The sequence below is a fragment of the Mesocricetus auratus genome, unplaced genomic scaffold (genome assembly GCF_017639785.1).
Source record: "Mesocricetus auratus isolate SY011 unplaced genomic scaffold, BCM_Maur_2.0 Super-Scaffold_100004, whole genome shotgun sequence".
Taxonomy (NCBI): Eukaryota; Metazoa; Chordata; class Mammalia; order Rodentia; family Cricetidae; genus Mesocricetus; species Mesocricetus auratus.
This window is the reverse complement of record NW_024429189.1, coordinates 97,374,203-97,391,907: the sequence shown is the minus strand read 5'-3', so window position 1 is coordinate 97,391,907 and position 17,705 is coordinate 97,374,203. Positions and strand designations below refer to the sequence as shown.

Genomic DNA, 17,705 nt, shown 5'->3' with positions numbered 1-17,705 from the left:
CGTTACTTCCTTCATACATTTGCATGGCGTTACTTCCTTCATACATTTGCATGGCATTACTTCCTTCCATACATTTGCATGGCGTTACTTCCTTCATACATTTGCATGGCGTTACTTCATACATTTGCATGGCATTACTTCCTTCATACATTTGCATGGCATTACTTCCTTCATACATTTGCATGGCGTTACTTCCTTCATACATTTGCATGGCGTTACTTCCTTCATACATTTGCATGGCGTTACTTCCTTCATACATTTGCATGGCGTTACTTCCTTCATACATTTGCATGGCGTTACTTCCTTCATACATTTGCATGGCGTTACTTCCTTCATACATTTGCATGGCGTTACTTCATACATTTGCATGGCATTACTTCCTTCATACATTTGCATGGCATTACTTCCTTCATACATTTGCATGGCGTTACTTCCTTTCATACATTTCGTACACAGTAGAACATGTTTAATTGAGGTTTTTTTCCAAAACCAAAACAGTCTTCAGTTCCTTGGGGAAATCTGTTATCTCATATGGTCTGAAGAGCATTTTCTTTAGACTTGACATTCAGGCTTGTGGAACAGCTGTGTTCCAAATACCAGCTGTATAACTTTAGAGAGGCCCTAATTAGTATTGACTTCCCTCTCCAGTGCCTAGCATTACTGTAACTTCTGGGCCACTTCTTTTCAAAGGCAACTAGGTTTCTGTGTGTGACGTAATCTGATTGCAGCGTTCCTGTTGAAAACCAGGGTTGCTTTGGTTAATCTGCCTGGCTAGTCAGTGCCATCCCCTTCCCACATAGGCTGACTTCCTTCTCCAGTTGGAGAGGAGTGATAGTCAGTCCAGGAGCGCAAGCAAGCTCTCAGAGACTGTGCTGATCACAGTGAAGCTTCCGCAACAACAGACATGAGGCATGCCACGTGGCATTGCTTACTGCTCGGGACTGTCTGCTTACTGTACATGACAATCGCTCACTACACGTGAAGGTCTGCTTACTACATTTTTTTTCCTTGAGACAGAGTTGTATTAGTTTCTTTTCTTGTCACCATGATGAAATGCCTGGCCAAAACATAAAACTTAAAAAAGGAGGAGGAGCAAGGTGACTCAGAGGTTAGAGTGCTCACTGCCAGGCCTGCAGTCACTGGAACCAGAGAGAGAACCAACTCTCTTGAGTTTCCTCTGCCCTCCACATGTCTGTGGTGTACTGTTGTGTGACACTGTTCCTGGGGAGACTGAGCAAGCATCTACTCACTTTAGCACAGAAGTTCAACTTGGTAAACCAGTGAGTTTATTGGAGTTACTTATGTAAGCACGGATGCCTCAAAGGCAGCTACGACTGTGTCACTGACTGCCCACCCCAACCTGGGTGATGAAGCTCTCTGCATGACTTGCAGACAGCTGAGCGGATTGAGAGTCTCCTCGGCAGCTTTAACTGCACACATAACCCCGGAGAGGGAGGGGCCTTGTTCAGTTGGTCAGTTTCAGGGACTTCTGAGACTGAACAAGTTGGTTACTTTCTGAGTCTTCATAAGTTTTTCTTTAGAATTTCCTAAATCTTGCCAGGCATGATCTTTAATCCCAAGACTTAGAAGGCAGAGGCATGTGGATCTCTGGGTTCAAGGCCAACCTGGCCTACAGACTGAGGTCCAGGACAGCCAGGGCTACACAGAGAAACCCTGTCTTGAAAAACAAAAATAAATAAATAAATAAAATAATAATAAAATAAAGAAAATAAAATTTTAAAAGTAGAATTTCCTGAGTTTTAACAAGCATTTCCTCTAGGATGGACTATTTCATATGCGAGGAAATTTCTACACAACGTGGGTGCATACTGCAAACCCTCCATATATATAATATATAATACAATAAATAAATAAATAAATGTTTTTTAAGTAAAAAATAAAAGTACCAGTGATGGTTTAACAGGTAAAAACGCTTTCTGAGCGGATGACCTGAATTCTATTCCCAGAACCCACAAGAATCTGGATTCCATGGCTTATATCTGTAATTCAGTATTCCTGTGTCAAGACAGGAGGCAGAGACAGAGGAATTGCCTGGAAGCTCATGGGCCAGATAGCATAGAAGTACACAGCATCAAGAACAACCAGAAAGACCCTGTCTCAGAAAAGTGAATGGAAATAACTGACTACCATAAATTGTCCTCTAAACATGTGCTGTCACACATGTACACTCCTCACCCCATAACACACATCATATAATACATACAGTAATACTGATGACGATGATAACAAATTAATAAATAAATATACACGATGAAGCTAAGTTAAAGGAAGAAGGGTTTATCCCTGCTCAGAGTTCAAGTGTGCAGTCTGTCATGGCAAAGACTTCATGGCAGAAAGAACATAAAGGGGCTGGTCTCATTGCACCACAGTCGGGAAGCAAAGGACTGCCTTGTGTGCATAGGTGGTAAAATCCACATTTAGGCCGGGCGGTGGTGGCGCACGCCTTTAATCCCAGCACTCAGGAGGCAGAGGCAGGCGGATCTCTGTGAGTTCGAGGCCGGGCTGGACCGATAGCCTCCGAAACAATACAGAGAAACCCTGTCTCGTAAAAACAAAACAAAACAAAAAAATCCACATTTAGGTAAGTCATCAGAGACAACCTAATCTAGACAATCTATTACAGACATGCCCAAAGCTTTCTCCTAGGTGATTCTAGTTTGTGTTAAGGTGATAATATTAACCATTACAAGGGTCTGGCTGGTGTGGAATTTGCTGAGTTCTCTCCTGCTTGTGTGTTGACGGAGTTTCTGTTCCGCCTGGTCCCGTAGCCTTTCAGTTCCAAATAAACACATAGAGGCTTATATAAATTATAAACTGTTTGGACGATGGCTTAGATTTCTTACTGGCTAGCTCTCTTAATTATTAACCCATAACTATTAATCTATGTGTTTCTTCATGGCCTTATCTTACTGGAGAATGCCTAGCATCCTATCTTCTTGGTAGCTACATGGCATGCCTTTCTCTTTCCAGCATTCTCCTTGTCTGGTAGCCCCACCTATACTGCCTGCCTGGCTCTTGGTTTTATTAAACCAATTACATTCACAGCATACAGACAGGACATCCCCCATCACCTATGTCTCCTGAGTGTTGGAATTACTGGTGTGAGCCAGCCATGCCCAGTTTAGTCTGCCTTTTACTGTGGCTGGGGAGCCAAGTGTGACAGCTCACACCTGCAGTCTCAGTGCTGAGGAGGAGGAAGGAGGTGAATTGCCACAAGTACAGAGTAAGACCCTGTCTAGAAAAATAGAATACAAATTATATAACCAATACAGAAAATAGGAAAATAGACCATCCATACTTCTTTCTGGCATTATTTTTAATGTCTTATATGCAGTATATCTTCCTATGTACATAAACAGGTTGTGTTTTCAGGGGCTAGAGAGGTGGGTAGCTCATTGGTTAAGAGGACCAGAGTTAACTTCCCAGCACTTATGTCAGGCTGCTCACTTAAATGATCCACTAGAGATAGTGATTGACAACTATGCTAATTAAGCTAATTAAAAGTCTATGAGTTGCGAGGCTGGACCGACAGCCTCCAAAACAATACAGAGAAACCCTGTCTCGTAAAAACAAAACAAACAAACAAACAAAAAAGTCTATGAGTTCCTTCATAAGCTGGAGATTGAGGATGGGCTCAGAGTCTGTTGGGGCTGAAGCTTGGGGGTACAGCATTTTTTGTTTGATTTTGTTGTTTTGTTTATTTGTTTTTGGTATGAATGCTCTGTCTGCATGTATGTCTGCCAGAAGAGGGCATCAGATCCTATTATTTTTTATAATTTATTTTTATTTCATTTGCATTGGTATTTTGCATGCATGTATGTCTGTGTGAGGGTGTCAGGTCTTGGAGTTACAGAAAGGTGTGAGCTGCCATGTGGGTGCTGGGAATTAAACCTGGGTCACCAGGAAGAACAGCCAGTGTTCTTAACTGCTGAGCCGTTTCTCTAGCTCCCAGATCCTATCATAGATTGTTGTGAGCTGTCATGTGGGTGCTGGGAATTGAAGTCAGAACCTCTGGAAGAGTAATCAGTGCTCTTAACTACTGAGCCCTCTCGCTAGCCCAGGGTACAGTATTTTTAAAAGCAAACCCCACAATTACATTAGTGTTTTGGCGAGATCAAAGCAACATCTTTCTGCAAGCTTAGCAGTATCTTTCAGACACCATGTGACAATGATTTCTGATTTACACTTCCTGTTAGTTATTTTAGTTTATGTTTTAGCCTGTACAAATGTCAGTTATTCTGGTTAATACTTCTGGACCATGGTCAGGGCCATGGTCAGTCCCAAAAGTGTTGCCAAGGCAGATGTGGCTATGGAGGGGATGGAAGGGTGAAGAATGTCTAGGCAGACACAAGATAGTCAGGACAAGATGACAACACCATTTAATCACAACCATCTGTAGCTCTAGATCTAGGAGATCTGGTGCTGCCTTCTGGCCTCTGGGGTACCTACACACATAATTAGACTTTGGGGGCCAAAAGATTGTGTTTTTGGATTATATGTTACTTTAACCATAATGTATATATCAGGTTTATCAGGTTTTTCTTTTTTATACATTTTATTCACTTCAGTAGCAAGTTGACCTTTTTTTCCATTTCCATGCCCTCTGTGCTTAGCCGCTGTCTAGGATTCTCATTTTGAACCATTTGATATTTGCCTAGACCAAATCCATTGGTGACTTGCATCCAGGGTTAATATTAAGGAGTACTTAGGGCCATGTCAGATATTCCAAATCACTGTGCTAGTGGGGACCTGGACCTTATGGAACCCTGGTAAAGGTGACACTAACACTACACTGACCAAATTCTGTATTGAGGTTTTGTCTAAAGTTCTGTATAAGGCAGGCCAAGTAAAGCTGAATAGCTAGAATTATATTGAATGGTATTTGAATCAAGGAGTACTGTTGCAGAGGTTTCTCTTACCCCACCTAGGCCCTGCTGCCGCTTCAGCCCCAAATGAACACAAAACAATTTATATCAATTATTAAATTGTTGGCCAATGACTAGGGCTTCTTATTGGCTAGCTCTGTCTTAATTATTGGCCCATTTCTATTAATCTAAGTATTTCCATGTGGTCTTATCTTACTCCTTTGTGGTCTACATGCGACTGTGTTTGGTGGGCTCTCTCCACCTACCTTTCCCAGAATCCTCATCCTAGTCCCTCCTGTCTTCCTGCCTCTTTGGCCAGACAGTGTTTTATTCATCAACCAATAAGAGAAACATATATACAGAAGGACATCCCCTATCAGAGTACTTAGCCAGTGTTAGATTGGGTGATATTTGAACCAAGGCAGTGAGGCAGGTATCTTTGTATATCTTGAAGTTTAGTCTTTATATAACTTTACCCCATCCAGTTTGGTGGTACACATCTATATCTTCATATTTGCATTCAAGGAGCATCCAGATGGTTCAAGATCATTCCTGGCTACAAAACAACTTCAGGGCTGGCTTAGGCCTAAGAAACAAAACAGTAACAACAAAAAGCATAAATCATGCACTCAAGTGTCATGGTGTGGAGAAATCTTTCTAGTCTTACCCAGAAGTGGACAAACTCATTGTTAGTATACCTGCCAGGCCTCTTCCTACCATTATAGCCTGACTAACAGCCAGGAAGTGCTGAATGTGGATATGTGGAGTTGCCATTTTTTTTCTCATTTTAATTACGTGTATGAGTGTATATGAGTTCAGTGCTTAAGGAAGCCAGAAGCATGTGTTGGAACCCTTGGAGGTTATGAGCTGCCTCACATTAGTGCTGGGAATTCAATCTAGGTTCTCTGCAAAACCTGTAGACGTTCTTAACCACTCATCAATCTTTCTATCCCAAAAATATGTTGTCTATGCTGGTTCTCCTAGAGCCTTTGTCTCTTCAGCATATCTTACAGAATCTTACTATGTAGCCATGGCTGGCCTGGAACTCACTATGTAGACAAGGCTGATCTCAAACTTAGAGACATGCCTGCCTCTGCCTCCACAGTGCTGGGATTAAAGGCATCCACCACCAATCCTGGCTTGTCATTTTGTTATTTGAACTTTTTTGTTCTATTTTCTTCTTTAACTCTGAATTGTGACCTGTAAAGTGGAGGTGTGAGACAGGAGGTAAGGAGCTGAAGGAGATGACAGTGTGGTGTGGCACCAAGCTGAGTTCAAGTTTACTGGGAGTTTCTGTGACCTTAGACAACCTATTCTACTTTGTGAGACATTACTTGCTGGATTAACCCAAATGTCAAGCTCTTATCACCCTTAACCCATTAGAAGAGTCTCACAGATTTCAATACATGTATTCTCTGTGAATTCTTATCAGTTCCTTGCCAAGCAATTCCCAGCACCCACAGTTTGTGAGCTAAACCAGAGCTATGAGTTAACGTTGAGTTTCTTTTGACATGAATTAAAATTCAATGGAACTTGGTTTTTTTTTAAGATTTATTTATTCATTATATATATAGCATTTTGCTTCTATTTATGCCTGCACACCAGCAGAGGGCACAACATCTCATTGTAGATGGCTGTGAGCCACCATATGGGTGCTGGGAATTGAACTCGGGACCTCTGGAAAAGCAGTCAGTGCTCTTAACCTCTGAGTCATCTCCAGCCCCCAGCCTTGGTTTATTTAAAACCATTATTAAAAGTTGATTTCTTGGGAGGGTTAGAGTTAGGCCTGGTGCTTTATGCCTGTAATACCAGCAGTTTGGAAGGCGAGAAGATAGTTTGAGGCTAGCCTACCTTACACACAGGACCCCATCTTTTTATAAGATCCTTATGGATCACCATTTATGGACCTAGAACTTTCCTTAAAGAATATTTTTGGGCCGGGCATTGGTAGTGCACGCCTTTAATCGGGAGGCAGAGGCAGATAGATCTCTGTGAGTTCGAGGCCAGCCTCCAAAGCAATACAGAAAAACCCTGTCTTGAAAAACCAGAGAGAGAGGGAGGGAGGGAGGGAGAAAGAGAGAGAGAGGAGAGAGAGAATATTTTTACATTTATGTGAAGAAATGTTTTGTCTGCTTGTATGTTGTGTACCATGTGTATGCAGTGCCTGTGGAGGCCAGAAAATGACATCAGATCCCCTGGAACTGAGTTACAGACAGTTGTGAGCTACCGTGAGGGTGCTGGGAATTGAACCCTAGTCCTCTTGGAAGATCAGCCAGTGCTCTTTAACCACTGAGTCATCTATTCTGCCCCAGGCATGCAGTTTTTTGTGAGACTATGTGATACTATATTAACCATTATTTTTTTGTTTTTAAAGTAGGCTCTTATCCCAGATATATGCTGCTGTTATTGAGGCTGTTTTGGCTGGCATTGCATGCTATGCTAAAACTTGCAGTCTGGCAAAGGTAATTTAAATACCGTATTTCTCTTTTGGTAATCATTATATTGTAAATCATCCTAACCATTTTGTTCTTTGGATACCTTGCAGTACTCACTTTTATGTGAGTTAGGACATTGGTAGCCAAGCCAGCATACTTGAGCTGCTGCTGCCTGTGGGCATGCTGCTGTTATTTTATGAGCCTTTATAAACACCTGTTTGTGTTAAAGTCATTCTTTGGTTAATGTTTAGACAGGACACGTTGAGACGCCAAAGTAAAACAGATTATTACATTGCATTTTAATGAAGTAGTAAAGCTTATTTTGAGCTATGTAGTTGTTTCCTGTGATTGAGTGTTTAAAACTCAATTCAGGCTAAAGAATCTGACTTACCTTTCCTAGGCAAGCCTGCATATACTCGCTTTCTGACCATTTTCTTCCTTGCTGTTTGTGGTTAACCTGCCCTGCTGAGTTGGATACCTAAATCTGACCCAGTAAGATGAGAAGAGACGGCTTGATGCCTTCCAAAGCCAGTAGGACTTTTCCTGAAGGAAGCCAGTTGACAGTGGAAAGGTTGTGTATGATGTAGATATCAGAGGGACTGTAGCTGTAGTCTCCAGCTCCTTGGCGTCCATTCCCCTTCCTACTGAACTTGAATCCTGGTGATGATGTGTGTTTTCTTACCTTTTTTAGCTGCTACAGAGTAGAAAGCCTGTGCAAAGCCATGGGGTGTCCTTTAGTATACATTCTCACATCTTTTTTTCCCTAACTAATCGTCTATAGCTTGAGTTATTGAAATAGTCTTAATGTCTAGCAGAAACTGAGGGCATTAGTCCCTCCCCAGAGCCAGGGAAGAGGGGACACGACAGCATGTTTCTAGTGCTCACGTAGCAGCACTCCAGCTGCCTAACTGGCTGCTTCCATCTCTCCAGCAGATCAGATGCCAGTGCGCCCCTGCCCAAGTACAGTTTCCTGTGAGTCCAGCAGGCGCCTGTCCCCATAACCTGATGCTTTCACTTTAAGCGTTGGAGGTATACAAAGTAGTCACATAGAAGGGAAGGGCACCGGCCACCTTTTAGAAGGGCCTTTCCTGTCAGTGATATATGTATATATACTTTTGCTGCTTGGGAACTAACTGTTTTATTGCTGCTTTTACAGGCCAAGGAGGTAGCAGAGCACACTCTGGAATCTGGGCTAGTGTTCCCTGAGTTGGTTCCATTCAAAGCCGATCTACGGTAAGCTATAGTTGGTATTTTTTTATGAGAATTAAGAAAAAATTAAAGACCCCCTTGTCCCTTATAATTTGTATTTTACCCTTCTCTCCTTTTGAGAAATATTCCAGTAAAATAATAGGATGGAGAGAATCACTCGTGATCAGGATGGAGGAGACTATCAGGAAGAGTCACACATAGGTTTTGAAGCTAGAATGTGAGGCAGCTTTATACTAGAACTGTGGGAGTCCTGATGGGCCTGGTCCCAGAGATAAGGAGGTAAAGCAGGGGAACCTCAAAGGTAGAGCTGTGAGGGGCAGGAGACTTGGTACATGAAGATAATCACTAATTAAGAGACCTGCTCTAAGCCGGGCGTTGGTGTTGCATGCCTTTAATCCCAGCACTCGGGAGGCAGAGGCAGGGGGATCTCTGTGAGTTTGAGACCAGCTTGCTCTACGGAGCAAGCTCCAGGACAGCCTCCAAAGCCACAGAGAAACCCTGTTTCAAAAAACAGAGAGACAGAGACAGAGACAGACAGACAGACAGACAGACTTGCTCTAGAGCTTACCTGCCTTTCAGGTGGTCAGGAGCCTGGCTCCTAGTGCTCCTATCACATCTCCCAGCATGTCCTGGTACAGCTCTGTGCTGTCTTTATCCATAGCTCAATTTCTTGAATGCAGCCCACTCCACCTCCATCCCACAAGAGGACAATTGTGTGTGTGTGTGTGTGTGTGTGTGTGTGTGTGTATGCACGCGCACGCAGTTTTATACAAAGGATATGAAAAACCAGTACTAGAAAGTTTATTTAAAAATACTTCTAACCAGGCATGGTAGCACACACTTTTAATCCCAGCACTTCAGAGACAGAGGCAGGTAGATCTCTGTGAGTTTGAGCCAGCCTGATCCATTTGGCAAGTACCAGGACAGCCAGAGCTATATAATAGTAAGACGCTCTATCTTTAAAAAACAAAAAATACTTCTGGGTGTGCCCTGCCATACTACCTGTTAGTTCATGCCCCACCTTTTTTTTTTTTAACATCCGCGACCCTGAGAGCATTTGGTAGGTAGGTTAGTTGGTTGACATAAGAGAAGAACTCTGTTCCATCGCTGCAGCTCAGGAGTGGAGGGAAGAGCAGGATCTCTGAGGCGCAAAGGCCTTCATCTTGTTGTAGGTCTCCTTTCCCAGAGGTCCTCCTGCTGTGCTGCCCTGTACCATCTATCCTTAAGACCTTGGTTGAGAGTTCCTTTACTTCCTGCTGTGCTGATTTAAGTGAGATAGGGAACCTTCCACGTCTGTTTCTGGAACACTCACTTTGTTTTTTGTTTTTTGTTTGTTTGTTTTGTTTTGTTTTTCGAGACAGGGTTTCTCTGTATTGTTTTGGAGGCTATCGGTCCAGCCCAGCCTCGAACTCACAGAGATCCGCCTGCCGCCTGCCTCTGCCTCCCGAGTGCTGGAATTAAAGGCGTGTGCCACCACCGCCCGGCGAAACACTCACTTTGTAGAGTGATTGGACAAGTAGATCTTAATTGCTGTGGTAGTGAGGCCTTACTTGTCGCACAAGGCTGACACAGTCACTGTGTTCCTCCAGCTCTTGCCTGTGTTACCTGTAGCGTTTCTTGGGCCTAAATGAACCATCCTAGCTGGAAGAAGGCAGAAGGAGAAATGACTGAGCAGAAAGTCAGTTTCCCGGGCTAGTCTTCAATCTGAAATCATAACTCCTTCCCTCCATCAGGATCACTTCACTGAGGTCCCTAAGTTCATCACATTAGCATGTCTTCCCCTAGAATGGGAAGAAAAAAGGAACAATCATAGACACAGGTAGCCCAGGTGTTATTGACTAGTTCTTGTATGAAATTAAGCTTGTATAAACACATGCAATTTTACAACCTTCTTAGGCTGGTAAGATGCTTACCAGGTAAGCCAAGCCTGGTGACCTGAATTCAATTCCCAGAACCCACATGGTGAGTGGAGAGAACTAACTCCTGCAAGTTGTCCTCTGACCTTCACATGTGCTAGGTGGTATGCACACATACACACATATACATATATAAAATAGATGTTAGCCAAGGCTGGGCTTGGTGGCACATGTCAGTAATCTCAGTGCTCAGGAGGCAGAGGGAGGAGCATCACTGCAGGTTTGAGGCCAGACTGATCTACAGAGCAGTTTCTAGGCAGTCAAGGATACACAGTGAGACTGTCTCAGAAAGACTTTTGTCTCCCAGAGGGAAAGTTGGAACGTTGTCCTTCAGTTCTGAAGGCTTGACCCTGCTGTGGGCTCGCAACAGTAGACTTTAAATAGCAAAAGCACCTTCTGCTTGGGAACAGAGCAGGGCTGGCAAGTTGACCCAAAAGTACTGGAAAGGAGGAGAATCGGAGTAGTCTGTAGACACTGGGGAGCCTAGGCCAGGAGAGGGCCATTCCCAGTTAGTTTGCAGTGTGTATTGTGCCTGCTCACAGCCAAGAGTTAAGGCAGCTTTGAGAACCAGCGCAGATGCAGGGTCGTGGCTCCACACCTAGTGATGTTATGGGACCTTGAGAAAGGCATCTGAAATAACTAAGTAGGGATAACACTCCAGCTGTAGTGGGGCAGACCTTTAATCCCAGCACTTGGGAGGCAGAGGCAGAAGGATCTCTATAAGTTTGAGGCCAGCCTGGTCTACATAGTGAGTTCCAGTACAGTTAGAACTGCATAGTAAGACCCTGTCTATAAAACAACAACAGTTGATCGAGTGGCTTTGACAGTCCAAAGCAGATACACTGAGGAAGCAAGTATTTCAGAGGACTCTGGCCCAGTGTTGAACAAGAGTCTTGACTTGTGTTTTGTTTGCTTTCTGGTCTACAGCTCCAAGGTGGCTTTTCATATACATGCTGTGACTAACCAGGGAAGGTAGGTGCAATTATGGTGACTCCTTTCATGGTGAAGTGTAAGGACAAAGAGGAGAGGCTATTCAGTTGTGGTACATGCCTGGAATCTCAACACTCAGGAGGCAGAGGCAGGAGGATCAAGAGTTTGAGACCTGAGGGCCAATGAGATGACTCATGAAGGGCAACAATGTCATAAGTTCATGGTCATCCTCCAATACCTGGAATGTATAATGCCAGCTTGGGTTATATAAGACTGTATTTGATAGAGAGACCTTATAGCTGCTACCATTATTGCCCTCATCACATTACACTCTGGGAGAGGTGCCATTCCAGACTTGGACCCACACTTGCTGCTCTTGTCTGAGTCCCTGTCTCATGGGAAGTTAAGAGGCTGGGGTCAGGTACTGACATTATTTTTTCCAGTGCTAATTCTATACACATGAACCCAATGTTTGTTGTTTTGTTCTTTGTTGAGAGAGGTCTTTTATTGCCCAGGCTAGCCTTAAATTTCTGTGTTCCTGCCTCTGTTCCTCAGCTGCATAGTTAGTTTGAAGCCAGCCTGGATTTTATGAGGCCCTGTATTAAAACAAACAGAAGCCATAATCTTGTAATGTATTTCTCTACTGTCTCTCTCTTCTAGAATTGTGCCTCTGGATAATGAAGATAGCTTATCCTTTGTGAAAACGGTAAGCAGTTAGCAGGCTGTGGTGGCTATAGCGAGTCATTTGCAAAGGATTTGTTGAAAGTAGATGACTGAGACATGCTACAGGCAGCTGAGATTGTGATGACCTTGTATAGAAATGTGAACTGAGCACAACAAACAAGTTTTCAAGTTTCCTTTTTTTCCTTTAAGACTTCATTTTTATTTGTGTGTACGCCCCATGTGTGCTGGTATCCAGTAGAGAGCATCAGATCCTCTGGAGCTGGAGTTACAAGCAGTGGGGAGCTGTCCAGTGTTGGTGCTGGGAACTGAACTCAGACTTTCTGGAAGAGCATATCCTAACTGCTGAGCCATCTCTTCAGCCTTTCAAGGACTTCTTTTCACTGTAAGATCTGCACTGACTGCCTTCACAGGAACCAGGGGAATTACACAACAGTGCACAGATACCTGTGTGTCTCGTGAAGTCAGGTAGTCAGAGCAGAGTTTTCCATATCCTCTGCTGGGGCAATGGAATGATTTAAAAATAAACTGAGCCAGGCATAGTAGTTTACTCCTCTAATTCCAGCACTCCAAGGGCAAAAAGCATGCAGATCTCTGTGAGTTTGAGGCCAGCCTGATTTACATAGAGAGTTCCAGACCAGCTAGGAGTACATAGTGAAACTGTGCCTCAAAAAACAAAGCAAAAATAAATAAAATAAAAATAGATACATATTGAAATATTGGTCACTGATGTAAAGTAGCATGGCCTGAAGAAGTCAGAATTTGTAGGCTATTTTCAGCCACAAGCCAAGGGCTCCATTTACTCTAGAGCAACCCTGACATAAAGAGTATTGTCAGACAGAACAAGAAAAGATGGTAGATTAAAATCAAAATTCTGGTTGCAGTATATATGTGTACTTTCTTAATTCCAGAAAGCTGTGGTCATATGCAGCTGAGTGGAGTAACTATAGATGACTTGTTACGTTACAAATGCATCCTCTCTCCCCCCAAAATAATAATAAAAATGTATCCCCATCCCCAGTAGAAAAGCACTTCCAAGTTCTTAACACTATAAGAATAGTTTTTTAAGTTGTAAATAATGAATGTTTCATAGTCTGTGTGGTCCCTTTGAAAAAGTCTAAACTATGTATAGGAAATGCTGTCAGGTGTGATGGTGGACACCATTAATCCCAATTATCAGGAGACAGAAACAACTGGATCTCTGGGAGTTCGAGGTCAACCTGGTCAATGTCATCTAAATTCCTCTGTCTGTGTCTGAGTATTTTTCTTGTTTTCATTATTATGTCTTTCTAAGACTTGTGTCTTATCAGGAGGGAAGCTTGTAACTTTATTCAAGGTTGTGAGGCCACACCATCCTCTGCAGTCCTGGCCATTTGTGAAGCCTTTCCCAAGGTTATCTGAGCATAAGCCTGTTTGCCTCCGAACTTGGTTAATTGCTTTTTCCTGGTACCCACATAATTTTTAGAACTTAAACAGTTAGCTGAGCCTAAAATCTTGTGCCATAAACTGAGGTTAGAGGTTCATACAAAGTGTTATTTGCTAAAGGGTCTGAGCAGGGAGTGCTGCTAGTCCCCATTATCATCTAGATCTAGCAAAAGAAGCTGGCATGGCAATTCAGTTCACTTTTGTGTCTAAAAGACTTTGATTCAACAAACCAGACACCTGCAATACTGTCCATGTGTATATCTGTGAAAGCTAAATTTATGATCCATTCACAGAGACACTAGTTAATTGCCTTGTTAGCTAGCTGATAACAGAAAACAGGCTTCTAAGTCGATCACCATTTTTTTAACAAAAGCTTAACTATAAAGGCATATTTTATTCACCAGAAATACACAGTACAGGAAGAAGTCATCCTTCTGTCAATTCTCAGGGATAACAGTGCCCAGTAAATGAGGAGCACACTGCCAACAGTTGTGGGAAGAATCTGATGGCCATTTTAGGGGGGGAATTATGGTAGCACACAAGAGAATTACACACAGAAGCAGTCCGTTATTCATAGGCAATGGTCTCATAAGCCTTACTTAGGAGGTTCCTCCATCAGATAGCTGTTCATCTGGTGGGCCAACCTTATGAATATCAGCTGTCATATACTTCGTATTCTTGTGGACCCTGACAAAGCAACATACTAAAATTCTCCTCTGACACCTGTTGATCCAGGCACCCACAGTTCAGATCACACTCAGCACCACTGTCTTTTCTGTTCCTACTGGAATGGCCCATTAAGCAGCACTTAAAGCATTCAGCTGCTTCTTTAATCTATAGTCAATTCCAAGGTTCATATTCCTTCAGACAAAAATATATTCAGGACTATCACAGCAGTACCCCAGTCCCTGGTACCAATGGCTGTCTTAGGGTTTCAATAGCTGTGAAGAGACACCATGACCTGGCAACTCTTATAAAGGAAGAACGTTTAATTGGGGTGGCTTACATTTTCAGAGATTCAGTCCATTATCTTCATGGCAGGAAGCAAAGGCAGCATGCAGGCAGACATGGTGCTAGGGAAGGAACTGAGAGTTCTTACGTCTTGATTTGCAGGCAGCAGAAAGTGAACTATGTCCCACACTGGGAATAGATTGAGCCCACCCCCAAAGTGACACTCTTCCTCAACAAGGCCATACCTACTTTAAAGGCACACGTCCTAATAGTGCCAGTCCCTTTGGGAACCATTTTCTTTGAGATCACCACATGTCCCCTATAAGGTTTGGAGAGTAGAATACTAGGGTACTGGGTGGAGAAATTATTACATATATTGAAATGATAAATAAAAGATGAGGTGAAGTGAGTACCTTTCGTTGGGTCCTGCCAAGGTGTGCCACTAAGCAAACACGCCACACAATAACGGAATTAGTGCAAAAGGTTCGTTGGGGGAGGGGGAAGGGAGAGGGTGAAACAGTGAAAGGCCATGTCGGAGTGGGGACATGAGAAGCAGGCAGACAGACAGACAGACAGACAGAGGAAGAAGAGGAAAGAGAGGTTAAGAAACGGCAAAGAGCCGGACATTGGTGGTACACGCCTTTAATCCCAGCACTTGGGAGGCCGAGGCAGGCGGATGTCTGTGAGTTCGAGGCCAGCCTGGTCTACAGAGCGAATTCCGGGACAGCCTCCAAAACAATACAGAGAAACTCTGTCTTGAAAAAACAAAACAAACAAACAAACAAAAAGAAATGGCAAAGAGAGGCATAATGTGAAAGAGATGAGAGAGAGTGAGTGGTGCCTGGCGGGCACTTTACATGTCATATACTGATGGTAGAAAGGCTCCTGTCCGCAGGTGATGATGTAACTGCTTTGGCAGCAGAGGCAGGCTGCTGCTGCGATGGAAACTAACATTTAATGGTATCAATACTAATAAAGTAGTGAAGTGAAGGAGGAACGGGGAAGGAAGACAGAAAGGTAAAAAAGGGAGGTATATGGTTAAAGAATCCGCACATAAAAGAGGTGCTGGGAAGATGATGGCTCTGCAAGCATGAGGCCCTGAATTGGAATCCCCAACACCTGCGTAAAAAGCCAGACATGGCTTCCTGTACCTGTAACTCCAGCATTGGGAGCATGAAGACAGGTAGATCTCAAGAGCTCTCTGACCAGACACCCTAGCCAAAAAAACCAAAGGTACACTTTAGTGAGCATCTTAGTTAGGGTTTCTATCACTGTGGTAAATTACTATGGCCGAGACTACTTATACAAGGAAGAGTTTGCAGGAATAAGAGTCCCCCAGCATCATGGTGAGGAGCATGGCAGCAAGGTAGGCAGGCATGGCGTTGGAAGAGCAGCTGAGAGCTCACATCTCAATCCACACACAGAAACCAGAGAGAGCTAACTGGAAATGGCACAAGTCTTTCAAAATTCAAAGTCTACCCCCAGTGACATTTTCCAACAAGGCCACACCTCCTAATCCTCTCCAAACAATCACCAACTGGGGACCAAGTATTCAAGCGTCCAGGATTATGGGGGACATGTCATTCAAACCACCACATTCCCTTCTGTGGTCCCCATTGCCTCATAACCATATCATAATGCAAATTTAGTTTGGCTTCAAAAATCCCCATAGCCTTTCAATCTCAAGAATATTTAAAAGTCCAGAGTCTCTTCTGAGATTCAAGGTAATCTCTTCATTGACCTCCTGTCAAATAAAGCAAATTACATAGTGTCTTAGTTAGTTCTTATTGCTGTGAAGAGACCCATCACCACGGCAACTCCTATAAAGGAGAAACTTAAATTGGGGTGACTTACATTTTCAGAGGTTTAGTGCATCATCACCATCATGTTGGGACATAGCAGTGTGCAGGCAGACATGGTTTTGGAGAATTAGTGGAGTCTGCTACATCTTGCCTTACAGGCAACAAGAAGTGGTCTAAGACACTGGACAGTATCTTCAGCATATATGAAACCTCAAAGCCTGCCTCCACAGTGACACACTACCTCACAAAGTCATACCTCCCAATAGTGCCACACCCTTTGGGAGCCATTTTCTTCCAAATCACCACCCATACTTTTAACATATAATGGCACAGAATATACATTATTATTCTCAAAGGGAGGAATCAGGACATAGTGAGGAACTAGCTCTGTAGATCAGGCTGGCCTTGAACTCGTGGAGTTCCTCATGTCTTTGACTCCCCAGTGCTGTGATTAAAGTCATGTACCATCAAGACCAGCACAGGACCAATTTTTAAATAAATTAGAAATGGCAACTCTTGAGAAGCCTATATCCACTTCTGGTTGCCTAAAACTTACTAAGTAGACCAGGCTGGCCTTAAACTCACAGAGACCTGTCTGTGTGTCTGACTTTTCTTTCAGAGTGCCTCTCTTTCCCTTTTAACCCTCATGCTTAACTCTGTTAAAATATTTTTAACTCTTCCAAAACCAAAAAAACACTATGACAAGTCAGTCTGATAACTCAGAAGGCTGTAGACTAAACAGATTAGTATATGCACTAGAGTGCTGTGGACAAAGGGATGATTCATATCATAGGCATAAAATGTAACCATTGTGTCCAGAATGGAATGTAGTTTAAAACCCTTGCTTATCTCTGGAGTTGACCATTTAATACTCTTCTGCCACTATGGGCCCTGAGTAGCTGAAGTCACAGTGAGCACAGTCATGGCTAAGAGAGCAGGATGCTTTGCTGTGCTGGGATGATCATTTGCAGCTGTGTGTTACTGTGCACTCATAAATACAGGCATGTATACCAGCTTAATGAACACCTTTCCCAGCACCTTTCCTGCCTCACTGAGAGAGAACTGAAGCCCAAGCCAAAGGATTGACGTTTCCTCAAAAGCCTGAGGAAACAGCTCTGATTCTATAGGCTGTCACCAGTCATTATCAAGAATGAAGAAATGGCTCAGAGGTTAAGAGCGCTCACTGTCTGCTCTTCCAGAGGACCTAAGTTCAATTCCCAGCAGAGGACCCAGACTCAGTTCACAGCCCTCATGTGGGGTGTCTCATAATGCTTTAACTGCAGCTCTGGGGGTGCAACACCCTCTTCCGGCTTCTGTAGGTACCTGTACACACACACACACACACAACATTTTTAAGTTTAAAAAGGGAAAGAAGAAGACTGCTGCTGCTTAGGAAGATGACAATTTGAGGGGATTCTTAAGAATATAAAGGTACTGTCCTTCCTGCCTTGTGTTTCTCAAGTAAAGGAT

At 43.3% G+C, this 17,705-nt stretch overlaps 1 protein-coding gene across 2 annotated transcripts in view; it reads left to right on the top strand.

Annotated features, from left to right (window-relative positions):
• Dnaaf9 (dynein axonemal assembly factor 9) overlaps nucleotides 1-17,705 on the top strand; it is a 130,320-nt gene that overhangs the window by 42,893 nt on the left and 69,722 nt on the right. The window contains exons 13-16 of one of the 2 annotated variants that reach the window (XM_040746302.1): nucleotides 7,264-7,348; nucleotides 8,478-8,554; nucleotides 11,374-11,418; nucleotides 12,037-12,082. In XM_040746302.1, coding sequence (XP_040602236.1) covers nucleotides 7,264-7,348; nucleotides 8,478-8,554; nucleotides 11,374-11,418; nucleotides 12,037-12,082 — 253 coding nt within the window. Of the gene's footprint in view, nucleotides 1-7,260; nucleotides 7,349-8,477; nucleotides 8,555-11,373; nucleotides 11,419-12,036; nucleotides 12,083-17,705 lie in introns of both variants that reach the window. The other variant, XM_040746301.1, reaches the window with a different exon arrangement.